The 20,098-nt window shown below is 42.1% G+C and overlaps 1 protein-coding gene across 3 annotated transcripts in view; it reads right to left on the reverse strand.

The window, feature by feature from the left end:
* Positions 1-20,098, reverse strand: part of csmd3a (CUB and Sushi multiple domains 3a) — a 519,096-nt gene that overhangs the window by 188,400 nt on the left and 310,598 nt on the right. For all 3 annotated transcript variants that reach the window (XM_072692429.1, XM_072692430.1, XM_072692428.1), the window contains exons 32-36: positions 15,169-15,282; positions 14,794-14,889; positions 13,704-13,907; positions 3,068-3,192; positions 1,066-1,162 (exon numbers count right to left, since the gene is read on the reverse strand). In XM_072692429.1, the coding sequence (XP_072548530.1) occupies positions 1,066-1,162; positions 3,068-3,192; positions 13,704-13,907; positions 14,794-14,889; positions 15,169-15,282 (636 nt within the window). The remainder of the gene's footprint in view (positions 1-1,065; positions 1,163-3,067; positions 3,193-13,703; positions 13,908-14,793; positions 14,890-15,168; positions 15,283-20,098) is intronic.

The raw sequence follows: 20,098 nt of genomic DNA on the forward strand, positions 1-20,098 counted from the left end.
ATAATACGGTTATATTACTGGACAGTATCAGACATACATCTGTCATCTGAATAGCTACACCAGTCTGATGTAGCAAGCAGTTCCCACATAACTACAGGAGCGTTTGCCTGCTACTGTACATATTGCTCCAAGCCTGACTCAGGCTCCTCCACTTGCTTCCAGCCATATTTCATGGGCGAGTCATTCCTCGCTGCTCCAGTGTATGATCCGTCTCTCCGCGTAACTTCCTTTAATCTTTCATTTGCCGCCCAGGCAGATTAAACGTCAACCTGTCAACAATAGTTAATGCTCCATCTGTGAGGGGTGCCATCTGCTAAGGTCACCGCAAATTTATTTCGATTCTTCCCTTGTCTTTTTTTTTTTGGTCGCCCAAATGGCACGTTCCAGTCTGGGGATGGGGGGTGGGGGTGGTCTTGGTGGTGGGGTGCGATGGTTATGGGGAAGGGGCAAATAATTAAAACCCAAATAGGGGAGCTCCTCCTTGTTTCAGCTGTGGAGGCTTGCCGAGTATCTGGTGTGAGGCTGATAGCATCCTGTGTTCCTTCCATTCTCTCAACAGGGCTACTCCCATTTCACCCCCGCTGCTTATGAAGCTGTTGATGCATCGTGTTCCGTGACAGCCCAAATATTGATGTGCTTTGGATGATAAAACAAATCTCTAGATGAAAGCCAGGCAGCATATGGTACGAAAACAACAAAAAGAAAAAGGCTTATCTTCAAGAACAAGGCCGGCTCGCCGGGCCTCTCGGGCGGGCGGGCGGGCGGGCTGGGCGGCTTGGTTTTAGGCTAACCTCGGCGAGAGAGAAGAAGGAAAAGAGAGAGAGGGAGGAAAAAAAAATGGAAAGAAACTACACCAAGGTCGCCCTACAGCCGAACAACCGTAAAGCGGTATGTATCACGGATGGCTCAATAGGAAGGAGCTTTGCTGCAAATATCCTCTGCATCTCCGCAGCTACAGAATCAATTTTAGCACCCGGGCTACAGCAGCCAGCGGAACTTGGCTTATTCGCCGCGTTTCATCTCCTACATCACTTCGGAGGCCTTTGTTTCATTCCACAGACTTACCTGAATAGCTCCCCAGTCTGGGAGCGTTGCTGTCGGTGCCGTCATAGAAGTCCAGCGAGTCCCAGTTGTGCTCGGTGGAGAAAGTTACCACTGTGATCTGGACAAGAGTTAAACAAAGGCACAAGTTTAGTTCACTTCCCTCAGGCATCTCAGCATCACCTGCATCAGACACCTGCCTCTTCTGTAGCTTTTAAACTACTGGAAGATTGTAGAAGCCAGCTGTTCGATCTACACACACACCTTCTTTCCACTGCAGTTGTTGTAGTAACTGTGCTGAGATTTTTAATGGCGACATTTTACTGTAGGACATTCATAAAGCTGCATTAACACCTACACTAGCCTTCCACAATAACTGACCTACAACCTACATTACCATTTACAGAGGTTTACTCCAACAGATGTCAGCTGTCATAAAGAAGTATGAGGTAAAGTGACAGCACAGCTGATAAAAGCAGACTTAGAGAACTGACACCTGTCGAAATGAGCCTTTAGGAATATGCAGTTGGTGTAGCATAGCGGGTAACAACACCTTCCACCTTCCCTGTGGCAGACTGGGGTTTCACTTCCCCACCAAGCTACACCAATAAGAGTTCTCCAATCTGTGTAGCATGATTCACATGTAATTCAGCCTGGATAACAGTGTTAGACAAATGTCACAGATGTTTCTTTAAAGGTTTATGTAGGTGCCATGGACAGGTTATGAATGCTGTCATGCAGTAAACTGCTACTTTTCACGTAAAACACTAAATAAATATAAATTATTATTATTATTATTATTATTAATATTATTATTATTATTACTACTACTACTACTAATAATAATAATAATATCCAGAGGCCACAGTTAAGCAGATCACAGATTTCTGTGGCTTTTATCATGGCTTATTTAATCTCCCAAACTCTCATTTATATCATATCAAACTTTTCACTCTTATATCATAACTACAACAGTTAGATTAGCAGTGTGGAATCAGTGTTCTGTTATCAGTAACATATTTAGTACTGATAGTTTGTCTAAACTGTATCATTTATCATTTTGTAAACATGTTTATTGGAAATTATAAAATTTTGAAAATTATACTTTTTTAAAAACCTTTTTGAATATTTAATTAATATAAAATATAAATAATAACATTGTATTTGAGTAATTTCTTGATTTATTTATTTATTCCAGATTTTTTTAGGCTTAAGTGCATTATAGGATTGCATTATTATTATTATTATTATTATTATTATTATTATTTCTTCTTCTTCTTATTATTATTATTATTATTATTAATACTACTACAGCTACTACTACTATTACTACTACTACTACTAATAATAATAATAATTAATAATAATGTCTAATATGCTAGTCCTGCAAGTTCACATGATTTAAATAACTGGTTTGAGATTAGAAAGCTACAAAAAGAAAAAAATAGGTTTGTCCTGAATGATGAACGATGCTGAATATAGGTAATATTACAGCAATATAGGTAAGATCAGATTCTAAAAAAAGATATCTTGACAAACAATTACAAATATATCTAATTATTCAGATGTTTTTACTGAATGAAGAACAAACAGATAACTTATAAATAATATAACTTGAAAAACCTGAGAAGAATGATACTGTATGAGTTGTACATTTTAAAACAATTACACTCTGCCAAGTTACACCAAACTAGCACACTTTTAAAAAATGCCCGTGGGCCTGTTGAACCAGCTGTCAACTCAAAACACTGTTGCACAGCTCAGTGTACCATCAGCAGTTCTTCTACACAGTGTAATCAGTCAGTTTTCTGAACTTTGTTCTTGGCTAGCTACTGGGGGCCAAGACTGCCCCGCAAACTGGAAGAGCACAATAAACACAGAATTAATAATTCAGAAATTCAATAGTTCTGCAAAGACTCCGTAAACTCCCCTCCCCGTCTAACTTTCATCCCCAGAACAAGCTTTAAAGCACCACACTTTGTGTGAGAGATGAAAGGAATGAAAGGAAAAGGTGTTTTCGTCTCACTTGGATGCCGGCTCCCTCAGGCACAAAGACCTTCCACACACAGTTGAGGTGGTTGTCATAGGGATCAGGATAACCCGGAGACAGGATGGTCCCCCGACGCGCCGTCAGGACCCCGCCACAGGGAACTGAGGGAACACACAAGAACACGACAGGAACCATGAGGAGCCGGACAAGGCAAAGCGCCGGCCTCTCGTCAGAAAAAGAAAAGGAATTAGGGAAGAAGGCAGGACAGAGGTACGATTACAAAACCTGATGAAGCAGCAACCTTCAAAACTGCTAGATAAGCAGGCTGAAAGATGCGCAGGTGTACGACACTGGAGAGACCTCTCGAAAGGAAGGGAAAAATTGGAGGAGAAAACAGTATTGATTGCCTTGAGGCTGTAATATTCTTCCCACAAAATGGGCCCATTAGTCAAGAAGAGTCTGACAACTTCTAAAAGCAGTGTAAGTGTGCTGGGAACGCTGTCCATTTTCACACTGAAGGAAATAAGCTAATTGCGGAGAGAAAAGGAGCTGGTAATTCTGAAAAAGAAACATCCAACCACTTTGAAACTAATGCAGGAGAAACATTGCAATTAAGTGCCGTACAACAGCTCCGATAACAGGCAGGGGATTCAGCTGACTGATGACTCAAAGGATCCTATTAAGCTTTTGATTTATGAGATTTATTACAGTTGCATAATCAACCACGATTCTCTGACTTATCAGATGCCTTAAACTCCAACTAAGACAAGACAAGACGACCATATTTACCATTAGTGCCGGACACAGATCGAATTGGGCCTCCGCATTTAAACCCATCCGTGCAGTGAACACATACACACTAGTGATCAAACACACACACTGACTGTGAGCGGTGGAGCAGGGAGGGGGAAGGGCATTGCTCAGGGGGCCCAACGGTCTTGAATTTTGATATCCGGACTGGGTTTTGATATCAGTCCTGGGTTTTAAAATCAGTCCTGGGTTTTGATATCAGTTCTGGGTTTTGACATCCGGACTGGGTTTTAAAATCAGTCCTAGGTTTTGACATCCAGACTGGGTTTTGATATCAGTCCTGGGTTTTGATATCCGGACTGGGTTTTAAAATCAGTCCTGGGTTTTAAAATCAGTCCTGGATTTTAAAATTAGTCCTGGATTTTAAAATTAGTCCTGGGTTTTGACATCAGTCCTGGGTTTTAAAATCAGTCCTGGATTTTAAAATCAGTCCTGGGTTTTGATATCAGTCCTGGGTTTTGATATCCGTCCTGGGTTTTGACATCCGGACTGGGTCTTAAAATCAGTCCTGTGTTTTAAAATCAGTCCTGTGTTTTAAAATCAGTCCTGGATTTTAAAATCAGTCCTGGGTTTTGATATCAGTCCTGTGTCTTAAAATCAGTCCTGGGTTTTGATATCAGTCCTGGGTTTTGACATCTGGACTGGGCCTTAAAATCAGTCCTGTGTTTTAAAATCAGTCCTGGGTTTTAAAATCAGTCCTGGGTTTTGACATCCGGACTGGGTTTTGACATCCGGACTGGGTCTTAAAATCAGTCCTGGGTTTTAAAATCAGTCCTGGGTTTTGACATCTGGACTGGGTTTTGACATCCGGACTGGGTCTTAAAATCAGTCCTGGGTTTTGATATCAGTCCTGTGTTTTGATATCAAGACTGGATTCTGACATCAGAACTGGATTTTGATATGAGGATTGCATTTTTATATCAGGTTTAATCCACCCCCCCCCAAAAAAAAACAATAACAGCATAAGAAAAGAAAAAGTGGCATTGTGTCATCTTTTTATTTATTTATTTAAAAATGAAAAAAGCAATAATTTGTTTTAGCTAACAATGTAAAAAATTCGATTTTAGATTTATTATAAGAGCTTAACCACTGTTTACATCAAATCATTATGACCTCTCTGATGAGTTAAATGATTCCACTGATTTTACACAATCTCTGCAGAATTAAATGGTTAAGTCATTCAGAGTGGTTTGGTGATTGGTTGTAGAGAGAGGTGGTGAATGGAACCAGGCTTTGAAAGGAATTAATGCCTCTAAAAGAAGGCAGTTCAATGGATTTCGGCTTAACAGTACTTTTAAAATCCATTAATGGAGCAGGGAGTTGTAAGGCAAAAAGGTCCCTAAAAATAGTCCCTTTTTACCGTCATCAACATTACGTATGCAACTCAGCAGACAAGTCTAGGTTCACTTGTGGTTTCTGATAGTAAAGAAAGTGGCTATATTTGCGTTGTAGTCACGTTGACCCTGGTTCCATTCACTAGCACTCTAAAGATATCCCAGTTGGTAAGTTTCTCTACAGTGAACCATTTCACACCGAACCCCACTCTCAGCGACTGAATTATTCAGAAATTGTGATTCAGTGGAATTCCCCTTTAAAAGCAAAGGCTGGAGGGTGTTTTTTCATCTCCTAGTTCTGCTGTCCTGCTTTATGTGAGCTTCACTCCGGCGCTTAAAGTAAATCTAGGTTCCGAATCCTGCGTTACTTTTTATAGGCCTGCCTCTGCTCTGCATAAAACACATTAGGAATTCATCAGTTTCAATAATTCAGCCTCATCCTCGCATTGATTCCCCTTGATCTTTCCTTTTACAGCACTTCAACCTACTGAACTGAGGCCGCGTCACCTGCTGAAGATGCTAATCTGTCATTTCTGAACACTGTAAGTACTGTGTGAAAATAATAATGGGGGGGGGGGGTTATGAAACCCTCCAGCTTTGAGTTGTGGAGCAGTGAAAGAACTGTGTTCTCTGGAATGATGGGTGGTGCTCCATCCAATACTTTGGGAATGAGTTGGGGAGTTGGGGATGAGGTGGGGTGGTGATCCTCCAACCTAGTAGATCTTGCTGAAGATGCTAATATTCTATGTATGAAAATAATAATGGGGGTATGAAACCCCCCAACACTGAGCTGTGGAGCAGTGAAAGAACTGTGTTCTCTGGAATGATGGGTAGTGCTCCATCCAATACTTTTGGGATGAGTTGGGGATGGGGTGGGGTGGTGATCATCCAACCTAGTAGTCTTGCTGAAGATGCTAATCTTCTAAGTGTCATTTCTGAATACGGTATGTAATGTGTGAAACTAATTATTGGAGCGGGGGGGGGGGGTGGGGGGGTGGGGGGTGATGTTCTCTGGAATGATGGGTGGTGCTCCATCCAATACTTTGGGAATGAGTTGAGGAGTTGGGGATGAGCTGGGGTGGTTATCCTCCAACCTAGTAGATCATCCAACCTACCTGAAGATGCCGGTATGAAACCCCCCAACACTGAGATGTGGAGCAGTGGAAGAACTGTGTTCTCTGGAATGATGGATGTTGCTCCTTCCAATAGTTTTGGGATGAGCTGGGGACTTGGGGATGAGGTGGGACGTGATTATCCAAACTAGTAGTCTTTTTTAATACCCTTGATTTCAGTAGAAACAATGAATGAGTATGTGTCCCAATACTTTCGTCCATATATTAATGTACTGGACATGAGTTACCATTACCATTCTCAAATAGCCCACTACATGCATAACTGCTGATGATGAAGTAAACACTTCATTTTTATTCTGAGACATGCAAGCCCCCAACAAGCCCAGCCATCCATCGTCCCATCTGGTTCTTCCTGGTCAGTGTTGTGGTGGGTCCAGTTCCCAGCCGGAATGCTTGGGCAGAAAAGCAGGAATACCCCCGGACAGAGCGCCAGTCCATCACAGGGTACCACACACAGTCATTTATTCCCAAACACGGGCAGTTTAGTTTAGCTAAGTCAACTACTGTTGTGTTTTTGAGTATTCAGAGAACATCAGAGTACCAGACTCCTCACAGAGCAGTGACCAGAGTGGCGATCGAACCCACAACCCAGAACGTGACCAGGCACGACGACATAAGAGATCTGTCATGACATGTTTACGGCGTGGCTGTGTCAAATTTGCGTAGCAGTTTCAAGTAAAGTGTTCCCTCTATTGTTCCTCTTTTCCTACTGTTCCTCAAAATATTCATAGCACAGGATGCTAGTCAATAAGCACAGGAATGAGAAGGGACAATGTGGAAATACACAGCAACAGCGAGGGAAGAAGAAAAGCCCCTATACAAATCTAAATGGCCCCGTCTGAAAGCACTGATGTGCTGTGTGCTCTTTGTCATTCTTGGCCAGGCAATTTGAACTTGCTTGTTGAAGTCATCACCAGCCATTGTGTTCAGCACCTTCTGTGGAGCGGTCGATATAAAAGAAAGCCCGGCTGTATTCTATTAGTTAAGGGCGCCTGAGGGACAGACAGGCCATGGTCATTTGCTTCAGCTCCACAGGTACAGTCCTGGATGCTGCGTCAGAAGAGACTAAATGAATGCCATGGGGATCACTAACACGTACCGAAGGAGCAATACTGATGTCAATCTTTCCATTCGAAAAATACACATGTCCAAATGTTTGTGGACACCCCTTCTAACGAATGCATTCAGCTAATTTAAGATAGACGTGAACCCATTGGGACCATGCCTAATGCCTGGCGTGTGCTAGAGGAGTATAAAGCTTCACCAGCACTGAGCTGTGGATCAGTGGAACTGTGTTCTCTGTAATGATGGTGCGCCATCCATCCAATATTTTTGACCCCAATAACGCTCTTGTCAGTGAATGCAATCAAATCCTCACAGCAAGGCTCTGAAATCCAGTAGAACGTCTTCCAGGATAAACTCTTTTTTTTAATGCCCTTGGTTTTGGAAGAAGAAATGAATCAGCAAGTTCTTGCTTCTACACACATAGATACTATATGGACAAAAGTATTTGGACACAAATTTGAACGTTTTCCACACTCACATCTCTTTTGTTGGGGGGTGCGAAAATGGTTCTTCTAACTATTGTAGAACCTTTATTTCTAAGAGTCTATCATGGGTTTTGGGTGATGGTTGGGTTTTTCTTCGCCACACATTTCCCAACACAATCGCTGTCTTTCTGACCGAACGTCCTCACTCGCGAGCCCACTCCATCACTTGATGACGAGTGGGGTGGCATCTTGCATTGTCTTGTTGACAGATCGACTCATTGTTTGCGGTTCCCCACCACAAAAGAAGAGACAGATCCATTCACACACATCTAACGCAGTTCATAAACATCAGTGTAGGATGATATGCACAACTCAGAAGATCTTCTCAACCTCCAGGGGAGCTCAGACGTCTGCACAGGCATGAAACAGAAGCTTCACCCGGTCAGGTCGATCAGCCTGCAGCTAAAGACAATATAACGGTTCAGGTGAGAGGCAGAGAGCGGTAGCGCTTTCTTAAAAAAAGGAACCCAATACCTGATGTTTGTGTGTCAGAACGAACCTCAATATTTTGTCTAGACCCAGTGGGCTTCTAGTGTAGATCCCAAATATTTCTGGTCATTTGCTGCTCATTAAACAGCAGGAATGCTCCAGGTAAGGGGATCCGAGGCCACATTTCACTATGGCCCAGAGGTTGCAAGTTTGAATCCAGGCCATGCTGCTTTGCCATCAGTTTTCATTGTGATTTTTGTTCATTTACACTTTGAATTTTACAAGTTTTTAGATTTTTTGGGGAGCAATACTGCCGCAATAATATACACTATAGGGACAAAAGTATTGGGACATTTGCTCATTCTTTGTTTCCGAAATCAAGAATATAAAAAACCCTGCTTTTGTTGGAGTAACTGTCTCTACTGTCCAGGGAAGAAGGCTTTCTACTAGATTTTGGAGGAGCATTGCTGTGAAGATTAGATTGTATTCAGTGACAAGAGTGTTACCACCCCACCCCACCTCATCCCCATCAACTCCCCAACTCATCCCAAAAGTACTGGATGGAGCACCAACCATCATTCCAGAAAACACAGCTCCTCTGCTTTAGGCATGGTGCCACTAGGCCCATGCTCATCTGCTTCAGAGAGTCCTATTCTATTGGCCAGACTTCTCTACAGGGACAGGAAAATGCAGTTTTCCATGATATGGGTGTAGATCCCAAATATTTCTGCTCACTTGCTGCTCATTAAACAGCAGGAATGCTCCAGGTAAGGGGATCTGAGGCCACATTTCACTATGGCCCAGAGGTTGTCCAGAAGTACGAATCCAGGCCATGCTGCTTTGCCATCAGCAGCTGGCTGTGCTTTCTCCGGGTGGGTAGATGGCGCTCTCTCCCCTCATCACTCTTAAGCGATGTTGGCCCGGCACAGGCGTCTGTTATCTGGTGCGGTGGAGCCGGGGACCCAACATTTGTTAAGTCCTTGTCTTTCTTGTATTGGGAGAATTGCTAGTGCTAGGGGGAGCTACAGACGGGGGGTTAATTGGTAATACCAAACTGTGAGGAAAAGGGGAAAATTCGCTAAACTGATTTCTAAGAAATGCTCCTGGCAAAGTTCACATGGCTCCTGTACATGATAAGCCTTTCATGACAACAGATTTTGTTAATTCTGATGTCATTTCACTTCACCCCAGAATGTGTTATGACCTCTTACACTGGTTTAAATGACCCTTTATAATTAGTAATGCAGGTTTATGTCTGTTATTATTAAAGGCTTATGTAGGTGTAGTGCAGCTTTGACACATTGTCCCAAAAAAATCCAGAATTATTTCTCTGTTCTCTACATTGTGTTCAAATGTCCTAAATGGACCAATAGAAATGCTCCAAAATGACCTGAAATAAAATCTTTTTACATAGACTTCAAAAGTTTTCATTGTGAATTTTGTTAGGTTACACTTTGAATTTGACCAGTTTTTAGATTTTTTGGGAGCATGTGGGGCATCAGCATGATTCTGAAGCTGCTATCTTAAGCTAAAATGCTGCATAACGTTGATTTAAAAGTTAAAAGCTGCCGCAATAATATACACTTAAGGGACAAAAGTATTGGGACATTTGCTCATTCTTTGTTTCCGAAACCCGCTTTTGTTGGAGTAACTGTCTGTACTGTCCAGGGAAGAAGGCTTTCTACTAGATTTTGGAGGAGCATTGCTGTGAGGATTTGATTGCATTCAGTGACAAGAGTGTTACCACCCCACCCCACCTCATCCCCATCAACTTCCCAACTCATCCCAAAAGTACTGGATGGAGCACCAACCATCATTCCAGAAAACACGGTTCCTCATGGTGCCAGTAAGATCATGTTTAGTCCTCTTCCATTGGCCGTACTTCTCTACAGACGGGAAAATGCAGTTTCCATGACATGGGCCCTTTCAGCCAAAGGGGTTCTGTAAAAGCACTCTGTCTATTTCCTTTTTACAGTTTCCATTACAGTTCCTCACTGTTTTCACTCCTTCTCTTTTGCCTCAGGGGGGGAGGTGGAAGGGGTGGGCGGAGAGTGAATCTTTGCACAGCTAAATCAATGCAATTATTCAGTTCGCCGCCGTTTCCAGCACATCTATATTCCATAGGTGACACGCGCGCTCCCGCATGCCCCCGTGATAATCAGAAAGGCTTCCAGCGACGCTAATGTCATCATTAGCCGCGGGCGCGTCCTCGGAATAGAGGAGCGTTTCGTGTAGCTAGTGTTTATCTCCGCAGCTTCCGCAGTCGGGAGTGCAGCTCCTGTAAACAGGTTAATGCACCTGTTTGCTAATGGCTAGCGGTAAGTGACAATCATGCTTGCCAGTGATGAGCGTCTCTGGTCATTAATTAAAACTGGCATGTCTAATTAGTCATTGTGCACTAATTAACACGGCTGGTGATGCGACAATAGCAAATCCGCGGCCATTGTGAGACCAATCCCACTCCAGTGCAACAAAAGCAATGGTCTAGTGCTATTGAGTGCAGCACTAAAGCGCATAAGATGTAGGTTATGATGACACTAATCACTGCCTGGCTCTCAAATCCCCTGCGGTAGCAGAGCGAGGAAAACTATGGCGCAAACACATTACAGGCTAATGCCTTATATAATGCAGCACCCTGTACACTTTCAGCACTTGCTAAGAGGCAGCCAGATTAGAGGAGGGGAGAAAGAAGAAGAAGAAGAGGAGGAGAAAAAAAAACATTATATATGAGGTCTGGTTTCCAATAGCAACAACACAGCAAACACTACAGTAGTAAACATTCCTCTCAGTAACCTGGTGACTCACTGAGAGGCTGTGAATTAACAACGTACACACAGACTTCTGTTTGCATTCAGTAGGAATTTATAAACGAGCAAAGGCCTCGTTAAATGATTGCTGAAAAAAAGAAATGCCCATATATGGGAACTAAGCTGTGATATCACAAAAACCAGGGTGTCTAAATACAGTGTATCTGACCACATGGCCTATGACAGTTTAGCTCCGCCCATTTTAAATAAAGATAAAAAAGGGGCCACTTTCAAAACGCTAAGCTACAGCTTAGTAAAAACTTAGTAAAAGGTCTGTTTTGAAAGTACAGTTTTTGTGACATCACAAAAACCAAAAGCTCCACATATCTATTTAGCTCCTCCCGAGTTATAAGACATGTTTCAGCCCAAACTGCACTTTAAATGGACATTACAAATGAGCAAACACTTCAGTAATCAATTCCTGAGCCCAATATAATGTAGCAAACTCAAAACTAAGCTGCAACAATGGCTCATTTTGAAATTACTGTATTTGCGAACACCAGTACATATTCATATAAACAACAGAGGGCTTCAATCAGAACCTGAGTTTGCTGTTTTTAATTAAAACTGGCATGTCTAATTAGTCATTGTGCGCTAATTAACATGGCTGGTGATGCGACAATAGCAAATCCGCGGCCATTGTTTTTGTGACGTCACAAAAACCCACCAAACATATATAATTATCCTGAACTCTTGCTGAGGTTATATGAGGTTATATGAGGTTATATAGGGAGTTTTTCAGCCGTTTAGCAGCCGTCCATTTTCAATTAGATTCAAAACAGGGCCTCAATTAAAAAACTAGGCCACAAACAAATCCTGTTTTTAAGGTACTGTTTTTGTGACATCATAAAAAACATAAATCAACAAATATATGCCAACATAACCTGCAGCAGTTTAGCTCCACCCATTTTTAATAAGGGTCAACACAGGGTCTCGTTCAAAACAGGTGTTGATTTTGTAGTTCAGAACCCACTAACTCTTGCTGAGGTTATATGAGGTTATATGAGGTTATACAGGGAGTTTTTCAGCCTGTACTGGTTTTTGAATGAGGCGCATTGTATGGCAGCCAATCAGATCAGAGCTCATTTACATACATTTAATTTTAAGGGATAAAGAGGTAATAGGAAAAAGACTTCTAGCTGTATCTGGCACATAAAACACATAATGCCATTTCTGTATCTCAGGTATCTCATCTCAGCCCCTTTAAAGCAGTGCAGCTCGTGTACCGTTCTGGGAAATTAACATGCAACATTGAAAAGTTCTCTTTTTTTAGGCTTAACTTTGTGGTCGGTGCCTGGAAACTGATTTGTTGTAGAGAAAGCGGGAATTGCAGCTTCGCTGAGTGCACCGGTGGATGTCCCCACAGGAGCATTTCTATTAAACTGCACAAGGACAGCGCTGGAGGGAGAGCAGTCTTGTCAGTTTGCATCAGGAGACTTCGCCAAGAATTCACACTGGGCGAAAATCGTATTTCATGCTGTTCTCTGTGCTTCGTAAAGAAGCTCCTATAGCCATAACTTGCAGATCACCTAAAGGCACAATTGTGATGTATTGATTCTTAAAAAAAATAAAAAAACCTTCACTATCTTTCAGTATCCACCTGCTCCAACAGTGAACCGGACCACAGGTCCTCAGTTCTACTGGATAACACAGACCTGCATCAGTAACACACTTGATCAGTTACTTTGATCCCTATAATTACGTATATACTGTCAAGCAAAAACCTTGTATCTCCATTTTTATTGTTTTGGAATTTGTGACATAATCTAAATGTGACTATATATCTGATTTTTTTACATTGTGTCCAAAATTCATGATGAATGGACCAATAGAAATGCTGCAAAATGAGCATTTGGAGATTTATGCATAATTTTGCATCACTGTGACGGTATATAAACTATACAGGTAGGTGTGTTAAAGCAGAAACCTCAAAAGTGCAACACATCTGTCCTTCAGATCAGCAGGTGGCGACAAAAAATTGTCATGTCACAAAGTACATATAATATGAATAATATGCATGTACATAAATACATGTAAATAATACATGGCAAACAAATAATGCTACAAAAACAGCAATTTTTGGATTTACTGTATTTGTGACATCTCAAAAAAGGTGTATTCACATATACTCTCCTTTTCAGGCTAAAACAGTTACAGATGAGCTGATACAGGGAGTATATGCAGAGGTTATAAGGAGTCTCTCAGCCCAGACTGCATTTTTAATAGAATGAAAATTTGAGAAATTCAAAAATTAAGCTGCACAAACATCATAAAAAAAAACCCAATGCATTTACATGCATTCAGCCTGGACTGCTCTCTGAATGAGGTACATTACAGCAGAGAGATCATGTGCATGTATCAGTCTTAAAGGCACAGTCACAAAAACAGAACTTCTAATGGATAAAGAAAGGTTGGAAAACGGGCCTCGCGGTGGTATAAGGCATACAAATTCCATACAAATGTCATTAAGATAACTGAGAAAAACTCAGTTATGCAGGTAGATGTGTTAAAGCAGAGACAACCCCCCAAAAAAGCACAACACACCTGTCCTCCACACCAGCGGGTGGCGACGTTATGTGCAAAATAAATAAAATAAAAAGCCTACATACCCGTACAGGTAGGTACTGTGCCATTCCACTGGGCCAGGCTGTTGGGCACGGCCTCACACCTGATAGCACTGGCGCCGTGCAGGGTGTAGCCTGGGTTACACTCGAACAGTACCACGGCACCCAATCCAAAATCACTCCCGATCCGCTTCCCGAAGTGCGGCTCGGGCACTGAACTGCACTGGGAGGCGCTGGTCCTCGGCACAGCTGGGAGAAAGAGATAAGAGAGGGGAGGGGTTCTGAAATCAACAGGTCCAATATCAAATATACAAATACATACAATTTAACTGAAGATTCACTATATACAAATGCACACACATATGCACACAGCTTGTCTAGTCCCTGTAGAGAACTACTGCCAATAGAATAGGACTCCCTGGAGCAGATAAACCTAATGCCAGGCATGGGCTAGAGGGGCATAAAGCCCTCCAATATCATTGAGTTGTGCAGCAGTGGAAGAACTGTGATCTCTGGAATGATCCTTTTGGGATGAGCTGTAGAGTTGGGGATAGATGAGGTAGGGTGGTGATGATACAATAGTTTGACCTCACTAATGTTCTTTTTGCTGAATGCAATGAAATCAAATCTAGTAGAAAAAATATTTGGACAGTAGAGACAGTTATGGCAAGTAAAGCAGGATAAACTGTAATTTAAATAATTCAATAATTGTACTGCCAACTTCTCTTTAAAGGAATATATATATATATATATATATATATATATATATATATATATATATATATATAGTGAAAGAAAAGGTACTGTGTGAAAATCTCACTACAGGGCCAAAAATATGCTTAAGTAAGACTCAAAGTATCTAGACTTAAATGAAATGTATAAATGTAATGTTTTATTAAATAAATAAAAGGTTTTCTTTATGTGATGCTGTGAGACATGTTCACCAATGGGGATTAGACAGGAGCTGAGTTGTTCAGAGCTGTGGGTGGTTTCATTTTCCACTGAAATGAATTTGGCTGGATTTCTGCACAGAAACCTGCTTCTAAAACTTTTGAAGATCCCTTAAGGATCCACTGAGAGCTTTGCTTCCCTGCTGACCGAACATCCAGTGTATCTACGAACATCTACGACTTACCTTGATAAACAAAATGGAACCCTTTGGCGGTGTCCGGCCCCTCTGTGGTGAATCTGATGGTGATCTCGTTGCTGGAGCTCAGCGGCAGCGGCTCACCTTCGAAAACAACAAGGAGTAAAAAAAATAAAACCAGCAGACCCCGCAGAACCCAGTGACAGCTACAGACGATCAGGCCAGATGATACCGCCTGCACGCTAGCACATCAACAGGGTTAAGTGTGAAGGAAAGTCTAATTATTATTGTGCCAGCGCGAGACGAACGCTTCCAGAGCAGCGCAGCGCAGCCCGGTGCGTCACCCCAGCAGCTGTTTGAGGACAAACAGACCGCACTGCCTTCAGCTTTTCACACGCTGCTGAGGTAAAGGAAGGCTCTTACCTGAATGGGAGCCATAGATGGAGGTCAGCAGAGGAGACTCCGACGAAGGCCCATCGTAGATGTCCACCACATCGCTGGGGGTGGTTTGAAAGAACATAAACTGGCCAAACAGCACTGTGAAGTGAAGGACAGAGGAGCTCATTAACTAGGGCTTGGTATCGAAGTTCAACACCTCTATGCCAGCAGTTCTCAGACTGGTCCTCAGGGACCCACAGATGGCCCAGATTTTTGCTTCAACCCAACTTTTAACTCACAGGGATGGAGGAGAAAATGTGGACCACCTGGGGGGTTCCTGATGAGCGGTTTGAGAAAAATTATTTTGATATGACAGAGTATTGAAAATACCAAACTTCAGTATCTAGGTAGCCTAGCATCTGTGTCATCTGTGTAGACTAAGCAAGACTGCTGATTGGCTGTCTAAATTACTTCATGTGTGCATGTTATTAATGTGGGTTCTTGCTTATTATTCTCCAATCTGGTTCAGTCTGTAAATACACCTCATTTGGGCCACACCCACTCTTAGTTTGTAAAAAAAAAAATAATAATAATAATAAAATAAAATTTAATACATAGTTAGATTTTGAATTTAATTTAAATGTACTTAGACTCACAAGGGGAACCCGACCCATCCTCCTCTGTTCAAAAGTATTCATAAATTATTGATAAAAGTCACTGTACCACCACATACGATGATGTTCTACTGCTCAGGTGTGCTGATATCATCATAATATGATACAGCTAATACAACCATAGTAGTGATGGTCAGAGTAATGAGAGTAATGATGGTTAATGGTGGTAATAATAATAATAATAATAGTGGCAGATAGTTAAGAGTCCATGTAAACTTTAACATAGTCATTAGGCAGAAAGCTGTAGCAGGAGGGTGGGCAGCTGGTCTAACACGGGTAGCAGGGGTGCCCGATGGTCAGTCTTCCTTCCAAGTCAGGCCGGGCAAGCGGGAAGTCATTAACTCTGAGAAAGTAAAGAGCTAGAAGTTTCCACGTCAATGTAAATGTGCCAGAGTTAGCTACTAAGCTTATTTTCATCTGTAGTCCCTGTGAAGGTTATTACAGACTAAAGGCCTAATGTCATCCGCTCAATAAGCACTACAACATCACTCATATAAAAGCAGTGCCGCAGAGAAAAGTAGTATGATTGCACAGAAATGCTTTGCTTTAAACCACGTCTGACGTTTATAGTTAATAGGTTGGTAATTAGTGCTCTCTCTTAGTTCAGCTGGTAAACTATTCCAGTAATGGGTGGCCCTAACTGATAAGACTGCTGGGCCAAACTTACTGCGTCTATATAGTACAGTAAAGTCCCCTCTGGTAGTTGCTCTTGTTGCCTAACCACTACTACAACCATCCTTCTGTAGCATGAGTTAACCCATAGGAGGGGGGAATAAGCTTAAGCCTAAGTAAAACTAAAATATGAGAATCATGACGACCATCTGATATACATTTCAGTTGTGCTTTTGTACTATATTGCAGTGATGATACCTAGTGGGCTTCTGGTCAAGTGTTGGCTTTGAAGTTGTCATCCTTGTTTGTGACCAAGCAGTATGTATATGAGATACAATCATAGCAGGCATAAAGATGTTAGCGGCCTCTGCTGTTAAGTATGGTCTGATGGAATATATTTAAGTATATATCTAAATTCTGCTTCAGCAGGCTAGAGCTTATGCTTCTGACCTTTATCTGTTCAGACAAATCTGTAAAGAATACAAACAAACAGAAGGAAAAAACAGAAGAAAGACATCTAGAGTTATTATAGTGATAATAGTTTTGCTGCCATTACCATTTATACTGAACACACACTATGGGGCAGATTCATACAACTGGGTGGTAACAGTGCTTTTTGCATGTGACCTCCAATCAAAATCGTGACAGCCAATCAAAATCGACATGCCACTAAACTCATGCATATTAAGGAAAACTGTTCAGGACCAGTTTGGGTATCGAAGTGGCCTGAGAAAGTCCCTGAGCCACAGATTCTTATTAAAGAAGCAGAAGCACTCCTTTTGGCTCATGTTATAGTTTAGATTGAAAAATGATACAATCCTGAACCCCCTGGTGACACACCATGGAGCCCACTTTGAGAACCATGGCTTTAGATTACTGGCACGGTGTAGTGTATTTTCCATTTAAGGGGAAGGTATAAAGAAAAGAAAGGCTATTGGCGACCATTGGAAATGTACCTGACCATAGAGAAGGCATCAGCCCCTTGTTGTGGGTTTCACTGTACCCTCCTTTCATGTAGGGCTGTGTACAGATGACATCCCCCAAAAGTTAGTGTCAATGTGAGACTGTCTCTTTACCGTCCAATTTCTGAACATGGACCAGCTTGCCTCTGCCAATGGTCATCAAAGACTTGACCTTACATCATCTGCTGTGATATTGTTAAACTCTTCTCACAGTCTGAGTCTCATTTCTGTGCTCCTAAAGGTACCGACTGTCTTTAACATCATGACACCACCCTTCACGGAAACAATGGTGGTGGGTTTGGTTTGTTAAGCCCACACCCAGCACCTCCATGAAGTCGTTGTAGTTCTTGCTTGCTCTCCTTTGCCTCTGTTTTTGGTTTGAGCAAAGGAGGAGCAAAAGTGAGCAAAGGGAGACAAAGAGTGGGAGAATAAGCATGTGAATGATGGTGGTGGTGGGTGGGGGGTGGGAATGCAGTTTGCATGGTGTAATGTGGCCTATTTGAGGTACCAGCTCCTTTGAGGTAGCAGGACATTATTCACAGTCCAATGTTACGTTGGCCAGAACAGGCTTCACTCTCTTGATATGATGGGTCCCACTGTTGCCCTTCACCCAGTAGGACTCCCAATGCCACAATGTAGTTACTTTGGATAAGAGCATCTGCCTGATACCATAAATGTAATTTTAATATATCCTTTTTTTACAGTACAGTAATATTTTATTGCCAGTATAACACTGGATGGATTTGGAGCTTCAATTAATTTTTTGTCAAATTCAGTTTTTCCCCATATACCTTGTCAAGATGGATTCCACACTATTAAAAGGGTTCTACAAGGGTTCTTTAGTAAAAGTAAAGGTTATATATAGATTCATGACACCTTAAGAATCCATTTGAATGCTTAATTGGGTTTTTCCCTTGGGAAAAAGGGTTAAAGGGTTTTCCACATTGGTGGAAGACCTTATTTGTAGATGGTTCAATGTAGTGTTTCAGAACTATAATAGAGGCCTTATTACATAGAGAGTCAAAGAATTCAAATGCTTTAGTAATCTCTTGTACTTTCATACATTCAGCTCAATATATTCAGTATTCAGTCATATCTTCAAAGTACTCCCCCTTTCTCTGTGCTCACATCGCACTGAACTGAGAGACCTGAACTGGCGCCTTCTGACAGTTCCTTTTCCTTTAATAATAGTGGTTTCTCCCAAAGTCTAACAAGGAGTCCTAAAGGTAATAATCGACTGTAGAACTGCGGACCTACTGTCATCCTCCACACAACGCTCACCGGCGCTCCCGGGATAATCATCGCTTATCCAATCAGTCATAGGCAGCACGGCCATGTCCAACCCAACCACTCCAGCCGACCCTAACAAGGAATTTCGGCTGAAGGGAAAAAAAATCCAATAAATTCTTATTGCGATCGTGAAGGGAATGGTGAGAGCGGAGGGATCGATACGTTAAGAGCAGCGCTGTGGTGAGCGAGAAGTTTCGTCAGGGGGACGGGGAGCGTGCTATGCCTTCAGGCAAGCGCCATTCGCTAGACAGGTGACGAAGAAACAACGTTCCGCCACGCTCCAGGTGAGAAAAACAGCAGCATATGTTTGTCATCTAATATGAATAATTTAGCCAAAAAGCCGGTGCCTTTCGTTTCACACTCAGGTGACGATACCTATCCCACAAAAATCTGTCTGAAACTTTTTGAAACTAGGTCACGTCCTTTGGAGTTTTGGGGTAAACCTGTCAGTCAGCGGCATGTTTATGGACAGTACATGGTGTCAAATGATGGAGAACAAAACAAACCTGATCACCCTGTATCTGCAGCTTAATTAAAGAATAATTGGGCAGCAATCCACTCCGGCTTCCTCAAACATACCTCAATCACCCCAAATATCGCTTCTCAAACTGGAGATACAAGGCTAATACAGCTAACAAGGAATTGTTCCTTATATACATCACTCAGCATCATGCAAACTGCCCGCCCAAAGCCTGCTTAGACTCGGAGATCATGGTGGTCTAATACAGTATGTTTATCGTATGAGATGCCGCAAATGAAGGCCGAATTCCAGTCACACTGCGGTCCAGTTATGCTGTAGGTCTGATTATACAGTAGAGTTTCTGGAATGTCACAGTCTGTGGATCCTGGTCCCACTTCTCCTGTCTCTTCCCAAGTCCTGCCTTATCATTATTATTTCTACCTGTTTTTATTTTCTCACCTCTCCTTTTCCAAGTCTACTTCACTACTAGTCTTGTATCTCTTTGGTATACGTAGCTTTCATGGTTCACTGTGTGTGCATTTTCTTTCCTTTACAGTGTTGACGTATTTATTTGTTTAATAAAACGGTTAAAATAAATTTATAAGTTGTTATATAAACAATGAATTAATTTTCAAGTTAATGCTCAATTACTTCATTAGAAAGTATAACCTCACACAGCTACATGGGAAAGTAAGTGAACCCTTCAGAATTATCTGGATATCTGCACTGTGTCAGGCACTCGTTATCCGCCCACCCCGGGGCGATCCCGAGCCGCCCACAGTTTGTTCCTGTTCATTTGTGTTGATTCATGTTCAGTTGGGTTTGTTCACGGATCATTGTCTTTTCATGTGTTTCACCTGGGAATGTGAGTACTAAAGGAGCATAGTTCCCTTTGTTCACTGCCATGAACTGACTCTACTGGAATCTCTGTGACGCTCTGGGATTCCTCACACGTTACCGGCGCGTTCAGGTCAGCT

The sequence above is a fragment of the Salminus brasiliensis genome, chromosome 1 (genome assembly GCF_030463535.1).
Source record: "Salminus brasiliensis chromosome 1, fSalBra1.hap2, whole genome shotgun sequence".
In the NCBI taxonomy this organism is placed as follows: domain Eukaryota; kingdom Metazoa; phylum Chordata; class Actinopteri; order Characiformes; family Bryconidae; genus Salminus; species Salminus brasiliensis.